The sequence below is a fragment of the Lissotriton helveticus genome, chromosome 7 (assembly GCF_964261635.1).
Source record: "Lissotriton helveticus chromosome 7, aLisHel1.1, whole genome shotgun sequence".
Classification (NCBI taxonomy): Eukaryota; Metazoa; Chordata; class Amphibia; order Caudata; family Salamandridae; genus Lissotriton; species Lissotriton helveticus.
Window position 1 is genome coordinate 1,513,509,090 of NC_136068.1, and position 11,312 is coordinate 1,513,520,401.

The 11,312-nt window shown below is 40.6% G+C and overlaps 1 protein-coding gene across 1 annotated transcript in view; it reads right to left on the reverse strand.

Moving 5' to 3' along the window:
• LOC144770436 (uncharacterized) overlaps positions 1-10,227 on the reverse strand; it is a 983,924-nt gene extending 973,697 nt beyond the window's left edge. The window contains exon 1 of the mRNA XM_078654948.1: positions 10,120-10,227. Within this exon, the coding sequence (XP_078511074.1) occupies positions 10,120-10,174 (55 nt within the window). The 5' untranslated portion in view covers positions 10,175-10,227. The remainder of the gene's footprint in view (positions 1-10,119) is intronic.
• Between the last annotated feature and the right edge of the window lie 1,085 nt (positions 10,228-11,312).

Genomic DNA, 11,312 nt, shown 5'->3' on the forward strand with positions numbered 1-11,312 from the left:
GTTTGTGACTGCAGAGAACTTCAGTGTATCACAGAAGGGCAGGTAGCTGATGCAGACTGTGCACTAAATTTATGAAGCAGTTTTAATAACAATCAGTGACATCATTAGTGCACTCTCACACTCGGTCTAATTTACTTATATTTCCAGCAAGGTGAAGGGTGCGCCAGCCCGGACATTTTGGTTTTTCGGCCACCTACAGCCATGGCAGTGGAGGGGCAGCAACAAATCATCCAGCGGCAAACACGGTCCTTGGGCTTCCATGATCGAGGTAACTATTAGTGTCACTTTGTAAACACCTGAGCTACATCATACCTGCTTATGGTATAATGTATGCCGGTGGCCATTCTCTCCCAAGAAAACCTTGTAAAAGTGGCATAGTGAAATCTATCAGATTTCACTGCACCACTTCTAGGACGCCACTGCATCAAAACGTTAATGCTGCCTGACAGCAGGTGTAAGGGTGATGCAAGCCCTTTCATATGGGGTTTGCCCATGTAAAAGGACACATTGGTGGAGTTGTGTCTGTTTTCAGACAAACCACAGCAATATATAACTTTTGTGCCTACAGATACATCGGGATTCCTGAAATATCTGTAAATGTTTTCGACATAGAGTACCGTACAGCAAACATGGAGCATCCAAGGTATCGCCAGGAGGGCGCACTGAAAAGTGTTGCATCGCTCTTTCCCACAACGATGCAATGCTTTTCATAAATGAGGCCCACGGTTTTCTGATAACATGGAGTTGTGGTATGACTGGAAGCCATGCAAGATGCCCACTGCTTATTAGAGCTCCATGCGGCTGGACGTCGCACAAGATGGCCACTACTCATTTAATCTCCTTGCGCTTTTGGCAAGACGACTGGGTTCATATGCATTGGATACCTCATACTCACATTTGTTTCCTCATCTCAGGCATTGGAAGGCCAACATGATGATGACATAGCTTCATTTTCGTACTTGGTGACTTCTCAACTCCATCTCTGGAGGCCACCATTTCCTACATCACTGCTGCTCCTAAGGTAATTCTATTCACAATGCAACCTGAAACCTCCTATTTCTGTGGCACCATCAGGCTTTACAATGACTTCAAATAATGATCTCTGAGCCCATATATATCTTGGGGGCACAAACTATACTTTTCTGACTTTGACTTGTCATTTCGTATTGGCTGCCATATTTTGATATATATATAATCTCCAGGCAATACTTTATTGCTCTTTCATCTGAGGCAATAGCTCTATTGTATAAACCTCACTGGCTGACTCTGCTGCCACTTCATCTTGGAAAATGTCAGTGTGACCGGCTTTCATTATTTCACCTTCCTTGATTTGTGGCCTTTTATGGGGAGATCTTGCAGAATGCAAATTAGCAGCAAATCTTCACACTCCTTCAAACCTTCAAACTTCCTCTGCCCTCTGTGAACTCAACCACAAAGCACTAATATGGCTTCCCCAATTATCATGGAAAGTGTTTCTGACTTTGGAAGGGAAAGGTATCCCTCCTCTCATGCTACTGGAACCATATCAAAAATTGGTCAAACATCCAAAAAAGGATCTTGATTCTCCCTCTAAATCACCTATTCATTTAACTTTGCAGGACGATGGAGGAATTTAGAGCTCTAAAATGATTCATAGCTGATACTAATATTTTGTCAAAATGAATTGAAGATAAATGGTCCTCTCATGATCAACCCATTTTCACATTGGAACAGCGAGTGAGTAACCTTGAGGATTTCAACCCTGACATGAACAGAAAACGTGGATAATAGGAATAGTGGTAATAACCTTCATATTTTTGGTATTCCAGAATGTTCAGAAGGATCCAACATAATTTATTTTTGCAATTGGTGATTCCGTCATTTTCACATTGTGTCTTATGTTTTATTTTTTCTTCTAGTTTAAATCATCTTTGCATAGTTTATCCTGCTCAATGATTGTTCTTTTTTTTCTTTCCCCCTCTTCTTTTATCTTGGAATAGAATCTTACATGTATTCCTTATCTAAATGTTCTGTCTCCATTATTTCCATTGTCCATCTCCATGTTCCTTAGTCGGGTCCTTTGTTAATGTTAGAGACTTATGTTTATATGCTATTATTTTTGCAGTTCTATTTCAGGTTCATCCTACCTGGTTGCTGTATTTGATTCTGCTCCTATATGTATTACTTCCCTGTTTGTCACTCACACCTATTTGCCGAAGCTGCAAATCACTTTTCTTTCTTATGTGTTGTACTGTCCTTTTGCTCTTCGGGGTGTTATCTTATCTATTTTCCTATCTCAGCATTCATTTACCCTTGTCATTGCAATGCCAAATCCTTCTAAATTATTTTTTCGGATGCTGCTTTCCTCCACATTACTCCCCACCTCTCCTTTTTCTTCTCATTGTCTCCTCTGTGTTTTAACAATGGTCAGACCTTGCATTTTTTAAGAATCAGCAGATGCTTATTTTCTCTCAATGTTATGCAACTTAGATTGTTGCATGGAAGTCAAGGGGCTAAAGAGTTCCATTAAACAACAGTGTGTGTTGTCTAATCTAGCTCAATTGAAATGCCAAATTGCCTTACTAAAGGAGACGCACCTTTATGAATTGGAAATTGTTAAACTTAAAAAATAATGGGTTGGTGAAATATTCTTTTCTCTCCACTTTCACCAGGCATGGTGTCAAAATTCTCCCTGGCTACTAGTCACACCTAATATTGATAAAACATCCTTCACATTACTGAACATCTATGGTCCAAACCACCCAGAACCAAATGTTTGGCAATCGCTTTATCGCACTACCTCTGATCAAACTACTGATAATTTACTGGTGGGAGGTGTCTTTAATCAAGCTCTTGATCCCTTGACAAGAAATCTACCTCACATTTTGTTCCAATGCTTCTCATAGAACCTTTTAAACACTAGTTTCCCTATACTCACTCTCCGACTCTTGGAGATTATACAAATCCAAGCTGTTAGAATACTCCTTTTATTCTCCCACCCATCATTCTCAATCTCGCTTTGATTACATATTCTTAGTAAAAACTGATTACAGCATTGTGTTCATTCAGATTTTGACTCCATTCTAATCTGGGCCATGCCCCAGTGCTGACTGACTTAGATATTCTGATTGGCAGACCTAATGAATCCTCTTGGAGGTTTAATAATTCATTACTCTCAGATACCTCCTTCTCGGTTTTAAAACTGCCTTTACTGTTTCCAACTTAAGAGTAATGGTCAAACACCATATCATTCTGTATGGAATGCATAAAGCTACTGAAACATAGCTTTTACACAAGCAAAAAGAGTCATTTGCATCTTGATGCCTTAGTTACTGCCAAGATTGAATGCAACAAGTATACAACTGAACGGGCATGCAGTACACTCCTCAAACTAAACACCACATATTATGGTATTATGGCAGTAACAATAGAGCTGGCTCCATTCTAGCTCGATACTTAAAGTGCAGGAAGGAAAATATGTCTACTAAATCCATCGTTAGTAACTCTGGAGACAAGATATTTGGAGATGCCGACATCGCAGCATGTTTTGCTTCTTATTATAAAGACCTATATACTCCTGAAACCTCGCTATTGGAGGAGTTTCTCAATAACTGCTACTCCAATCTTAACCTTCTTAAACCTAGACTTTCACCTTTGCCAGATCTCTCTATTTTAGAGCAATCACTTCATACTGAGAGAACTCTTCACGGTTGTAAAGTCTCTTCCATAAGGTAAAGCGCCAGGTTCAGACAGTTTTACTGTTGAGTTTTATCTTCATTTTGCTAAACTCCTTAATCCAAAAGTTTTCAAATTATTTAATCACTTCCATGCTCTAAAATCCTCTCCTGGATCTTTTACAGAAGCTACGACCTGTATAATTCCTAAAAAAAGATCAAAACCTCACTGATTGCAAACATTTCAAACCTATTTCTTTAATCAATACAGATTGCAAGAAATACCCTAAGGCCGTGGCTCTTTGCCTACTTCTTCTAATGTCTGGCCTCATTGATGTCCACCAATCTGATTTTATTCTGCATAGGACTGTAGAAGATGATTCTATTACTTTTTTAAACATCATTAATAAAGCTCATAAGATAAATGATCCTTCGGCAGTGTTATCTTTAGATGCAGAAAAAGCCTTTAATAGGCTTGATTGGTGCTTTTTAAAGAAGGCTCTGCAATGGCAAGGATTTGGTCCTAATGTTTTGCGATTTATCTCATTGTTTACATGTCTCTACATTCTTTTCTAGTAGCTAATGGTATATTCTCTTCTTATTTTCCTTTCAACAGAAGAACTCATCAGGGATGCCCCCTTTCTCTTTCGTTATTTGTTCTAGCCTTGAAACCTTTTCTCCATCAACTCAGAGCTTCAGATGACTTTTCTAGGTTCAAAATTAAGGACATCCACATAAAGTTCACAGCTTACGCAGATGACATTCTTTTATTTATGTCACACCCACACCGTTCACTCCTTGCTTTCCTCCATGAACTCAACCTCTTTTCCACAGTGTCTGGATATAAACTAAATGTAGATAAAACTTAGTATTGCAATTGAATAAATATTGTACCAAACAGATTTTCCTAATGCACTGCTATCATGGAACTCCTACAAAATCAAATGTTTAGGCATTTGGCAATTGACTGCTCTTAAGAAAACATGAAACATTTACTCAGATACCCCATCAGATGAACTCCTAACCTTTTCTCAGAAATAGTGTCCATTGTACCTTTCCTGGTGGGTTTGTCTTGACACTAGTAAAATGATGCTCCTACCCATTATCAAATTTTTTTCTGTTGGAAATGAGGACCTGTTTTCAGAGCCGCCCCACCTTTTGTCCCATTTGAGAACCCTAGATGATGTTTTTCTGACTCTGAGAGATCCCTGGGGGCTGCTCTGGGCAAGCCCTGGGCCAGTACCATGTTGAAAATACCCAGTGAAAAACACACACATGAGGGCATACTATATGCTAGGGTACACCTATAATTGGCATGACCTACCCTGTAAGTCGCTAGTACATATGCGGGCAGGGGGATTAAAACTACCTATAGGTCCCTGGTATGTAATAGGGCATGGCAGTTTAGAGGTCAGCAGCCTTTTCGGCACCTGCATCCCTGTGTTGTAGCACTGCTTTTAGATGTAAATTGTGCCCAAACTCAACTTTGGTGGTAGAGGTACTTAAAAAGTGATAAAATGAACTATTTTGGCATTTTAGGTCCTCCCAGGGTCTGCCCTAAGTGTCTCAGGATGGGGGGTCATGTCATTAGAAGGAGGGCCTTTATAAAAGATGTGTATATGCCACAGGCATAGAGAAATTGCACATTTCACTTCCCCCATTGTAGTAAAGTAGACTTTGGTGCTAGGAGCATTGTGGAGTGAGGATCTACACTACCTTTGCATATTAAGAACCCTGAATGTCTCCCCTAGGTGTCCCCATGAGGGGGGGGAGACCTGTACTATAAGCAGGGGCCTTATAAAAGATGTTATATATTCCCTGATGATGGAGAAATTGCACATTGCAGTTCCCCCATTGTAGATGCCTAGCCCATTGTAGATGCCTAGCCCATAGGATAACATGGTAATAGTTTATAAATGCATAACTATCGCCAGCATTCAAGGACTTAGGTGAATGTTATTGATAAATCCAACAATAGGCTATTATTAAATTTATCCTGAAGCTATCCTGACTGATGAGGGGTAAAACCCCGAAACCAGCCCTAGGATACTTGTTTCTGGTCCAGGGAGGACCTGGCTTGGCAGTTTGGGCTGTACTGTTCCCACGAGGCACAGGGTCAAGACTGATTTGCATATGGCCAGGACTAAACTGAGGTGGCATGGTGAGTGATAGAATGATGGATTTAACCAAAATCTTTTGACTGGTGGTAAATGTTTTGATTTGTTCAGCACTCCGTCCATCATTTGTGTGTCTCTTGCACACTTTGGAGGAAGTCGTCAAACTCTGGGGTGTTGCACTGCACCTCATTGGACAGGAGTAATCTCCTGCTTGACCCCAGAGAACACTGAATAAATATGTGGGAGGTGCAGAGCCTCTCAAATCTGCTGCTTGAGACTAAATAATAATAAGAAGGATTGCCAAGCTGTAAACTTGATTTGAACCCTGCATTCTGACAGACTGCCCCTGCTGCATGATCAGGAACTACAGCACTTTGGTTGTACCTTGATGCCAGAGATGTAAAGAGTGGACCCCTCTGCAAGTTACAGATTAACATAGCTAATCTGGACCTTCACCACCAAGAATCTCCTAACTTGAGGGGGTCCAGTGGATTTGTATGGGTTTTGTCAAAGTGCATTGTGGGAATTGTGGTCCCAAACCTTCAAGGACAATCTTGGAGATTTCAGATTCTTGGATTGTGCTATGGACACGTTGGACCCAAAGAGGAACTTCAGGTAGAAGTTCCAGAAGTTTGGACCAACTATGGGAAAAAGTTCAATAAGGGGAATGACTCAACCGCAAGAGCCAAGCCAGCCACCTTCAACCACGAACTGGCCTCACCTCCTGGTACGTCCTACTGAAAACCTCTGGAGGTCCAACTTTCAGGGTTTGACCAGGAGCTCCCTGGAAAGCAAGCCGGCAAACCCTCAGGGAATACAGACTGGTGAAGGGAATCAAGGGACCCCAGTAGAAAAATCTCCAGAAAGTCAGAAGGAAAAATCTTGTTGAAGCCTGGAAGAGGTCTGCCGCTGGACACTGGGGATCACGGTTCAATCCCTGGCTCTGGTGGCAGGAGTCTGCTCAGCACCATGTGACTCTGGGCAATAGCTTGCTTAATCTTCCCAACGGTCCCCAGCACCTTGACACCTTCGGGTAATTGTTTGCGCTTTACAAATACTGGACATTTACATTTACCACGAGGGGCATCCGAGCAGAGCTCCATAGCGGTCAGCCTGAAACTTTGACTTTGTCCTGGTCAAGCATGACCAGATGTCCCAAAGTGGCACTATAGGTTCTAATTGCGATATAGTGCTAAATCTTTAAAAATTCATATATCCAATTCCCTACAATAGATTTTTGTCGTTTTGGTGTCATTTTAAAGATAAAAAAATATTTCTCATTTTTATTACGTGGTGTGAGATTTTTATTGTGTGTTTTGTCTTAATTATAGTATTGGTGTTTTTAAATGCTTTACATACCTGTCTTCTAAGTTAAGCCTGCCTGCTTGCAGCCAAGTTACAAAGGGACGAGCATGGGCATAATTTGAGACCTGTACTTATTATTATTATTATTAACGAATTTTGTACCGCGCACGGTTACCCAGAGGCATCCCAGCGCTTATAGAGAATCAGAACAAGCTACCTGTGTGGAGCAGAACAGATCTGGAATTATTCTGGAAATAGATAAGTTTTAAGATGTTTCCGAAACCTGAGCAGGTTTGGTTCAGAGCGTAGTGAGAGTGGGAGGGAGTTCCAGGCGTGTGCCGTATGAACAGAAAAGCTCCTGCCACCTGAACGGGCTCTCCTAATTCTCTTTATCTGAAGGAGGTGTTTATTATCGGAGCGTAAGGCTCTAGTGGGCTTATAGGGCCCTGTACTGAGCCCTCGACTGTGTTAGTGGCTTTGTTGCCAGTGAAAGATGCAGATTTACTACTACTGAAAATCCACTTTCCAACACCTTCTCATGAGGCTTCCTATAAAGATGATTTTGAAAGGGTTATTTGGCTTAATCAATAAGATCCTCTCCAGATTTCTTTGGTATAGTAAATCTTTTTAAATCTCTCTGTCAAAACTAAAAGTCTCTAGTAGGCCTTAATTTCCCTGGTTTTTATAATGACCATAGGGCTTTTGGCTTCCAGCAAATACAAATTTATATGATCAAACCACCTGATGTTCCTCAGAGTCGCTGTTCTTTCAGGAACAGGCTATATTATCACCTTTCTCTCACAAATGCATTCTTTTCATGTCTAACCCTCCCAAATGTTGGTTACCTAATACTGTTTCCTATGCATGCACATTATTGAAACCACCTTTTGTTTCACCGCTAACCCCCATTAATCAATTCTTCAACAGTCCTATTTGGCATAGTAATCTACTTAAGCGATGAGGTAGGACTCTATGAGGGAAAGGGAAGGATAAATAAAGGTATACTTCTCGTTTCACAGCTATACCACTCAGGTTCATTCATTCTGTTCTCCAAGTTATCCTCCATACCAATCTCCCAGCTCGCATGCGTTCCCAGTTTTATGAACTCACTGATCTAATACATAATGCACTCACGCACCACTTCTCTCATTATAACTGCCAACCCGGCTCATCTCCTCCCCCGATTGCATGATTCACCCACCCTAGAGCGGCATGCATAAACAATATCATGAGAGCATCTCATTCAGATAGGGCCCAAATGCTTACAGAATCATTGTGGGAGTCTGATCTAGGTGTTGTTTGGTCGACCTCTTTTTTGGATGGAATAGGGTGCAAAATATATTCCACTGTTCGCACAGCCAGCCTCTCTCAGATCTTATACTTTTTTACAACATACTTCTTTATAGTCCTTTTCGTCTTTTTAAGCTGAAACCTGCATGCCAAAACACTTTCTGGTACTATAACAGTCAACCAGGTACAGATTTCCACATGTTCTTTTCTTGTCTAGTTTTTTCCACTTTCTGGCTTTTGGTATGGAGCCACATTAAGGCCATCACCCAAATCCACATTCCCCTTTCATATGACTTTGCTCCTGGGCAGCTTGCATGACGTCTGGATTTCTAATAGAATGCTTGGGAAATGTGTTGATCTTTTGCTTTCCATCGCCATTTCTGTTATTACATCAAACTAGAAATCTACAAATATTATTACCTTTTAAACGTAATCAAATCTTATTTGTCACCATCACAGACTAGTTATCTACAATCTCGATTCATTACAGTTGTCTGTCAAGCATAATCATGTGTGGATGCCAATTACTATCTGTCTTAAATTGCTAAAGGGACCGATTCCTCTCCTCTCACCAAATGTGCAATGTGTACCTTACAATATATTCTCAGAATTAGTATACACCTATTATTTACAATGCCATATTTGCTTTTTTCTGTTGTATTCAATCATTTTTCCTTTGCATACTTATGAAGGTTACAAGCCGATTTTGTATATATTGTCTTTTCCTCTCTTCTATTCTTTATCTCTCCCTTTCCTATGCTTTTCTCATTCGTTCCCTTTTTCAGAATGCTTACTACTTGATCTCACATTGCTCTTTGCTTAAACCCTTATTTTTTCTGCAATATTTATATTATATCTTTCACATGCGGTCAATTGTCAAAGTTCTTATCTATGTATGTTGTAATGTTTTATTATATTTAATGTTGCCTACTCAATAAATCTCTCTACATGCTGATAACATGCAGTCACCGTACCACTGGCTGCTATGCTATGCTGCTGACTGCCTGCGCAGTAGGGACTGTGGACTTGATAACTCTGTCTGTCTCATCAACTAGTGCATGACTGAATCTTTCTCCCTCTGATCCCTCTTTTCATTTTTTTCCTGGAGGGCGAGGGACATGCAGCATCTTCTTCAGTGGTGCTATGAGCACAGAAGACAATTCTCCATGTTAGACCCAGTCCAGCATTATGGAGACCTGTACATAGGGCTTTGTCTGCAAGTATCTTTTTGAACACCTACGTAAGCTGCACCAAGTTCTTCAGTGTACATGCTGACAGGAGTGTGGAACATGGCTCTTCAGAGTATCCTTTGTTTTTTATTTATGTTCCACTCTTTTTGCGCCTTCTGGGGGTTCTCCCCTAAAGAAATACTTTTTTATTTAACTTCTCTCCATTATATCATCAAATATTGGTCCTAAGTCCTAACTCCTAGCTACAGATACATTCCAACTTTCATCTATGTAGTGTTTTGACATTCTACTAAATTCTCTATAAGAGCCACAATTAACACCATTGGTTCAAAATAACATGCCCCCAAACCCACTTAATAGTCAAACCAACCAAGGTAGTTGGAGTAAAAGGGATCTTCCCACATTTGTACCACGTTCACTACATCACGAGATTGTTGTCCTTTGTACCTAAGGCTTTTCCACTTAAGACTGTTTTTCTCTCTTTACTGCCAAATGCATACGAATGTCTAATTACTCGTGTGCTGAATGTTTTCAATGAAAAGGTTGAATAGAGGGACTACTTACTGAGGAAACGCCTCCGCACAGCCCTTTGCATGTTGTCTGTCTGCTGCACCCCCATACTGTGAGTTTCTTGGGCGAGTCTAAGAAGTAGTCTCCGCACAAGAGGAACTCTTCCACTTCCTCAGATAATCTTGGAGCGAGGTTTTCAACCCTGGCCCACTGTGCACAGGGAGGTTGGGGACAGAACTGACACATCATGTGACAGTGTCATTTACACCATCGACAGAAGAGTTCCCAAAAGACAGAAGGGAATATAGAAATATGCATTATGTATGTATTGTGCACTGTAAATACTGAGGACATAGCGTATATGGTACAAGGGGGTGCAGCTTATGTCTGTCAGTGCTGTGTGTGTGCTTGGAGGATCTACAAAGTCCCTTGTAGCTAGCCACGCCACCCCTCCATGAGCAGGGAAATACTTGTGATATTGCACTGTGTGTTGTCGGTCATGTGTACATGTGAAGCAAGTGATACATGTCACTAAGGTCAGGATTCCTTACTGTGCCTCGTGGGGTAAGGTCGGGTGCCTGTGAGAAAGAGTCAGGAGTTTGGATGGACTTGTGCTATACAAGCCAGGTTACCGAAGTATAGCGTTGAAATCTGATGTTTGCATGTACTTTGCATGTAGTGTTACATTATTGTGAAGTTATTTAAAGCAATTACAGTTTTATAAGGCTGATCAATATGTACATTTTGCTCCCAGGTGGTCAAGTTTAGTAGCACTTTTGAATGATTCCAGCATTTACACGTCACATCATACACAAGTATATAATGTCACACCGAAATTAAAAATATCTGCATATAAAATATGTTATCTAACGAATTAAAACTAAACAGCCGTTTTTCTCCTGGTCTCCCACCTGGAAATTAAAATAACAATCCTCACCGGACTATGCTCAAAGATAAAATATATACTTTATTTATATTACATCTTTCTATTTTTGAAGTAGACAGCCAGCTCCAGTCACCGAAACCTTATAGAAATCTTACTTACTCATAATACAAGGCCTTGTTAACAATTTCTATCTCTTGTCCAGGCATCCACAATGTCCCTATTTCATGATATTTGACCAAAAATATCCACCTTCGATTTCTTGTTTTAACCCTCAATTTATTGTTTGTGCCATATTGCTGAAGGCAGGTTCGTGAGTGCTGTAGACACAATGGGAGAACTCAACAGGATATTGTGTCATCCA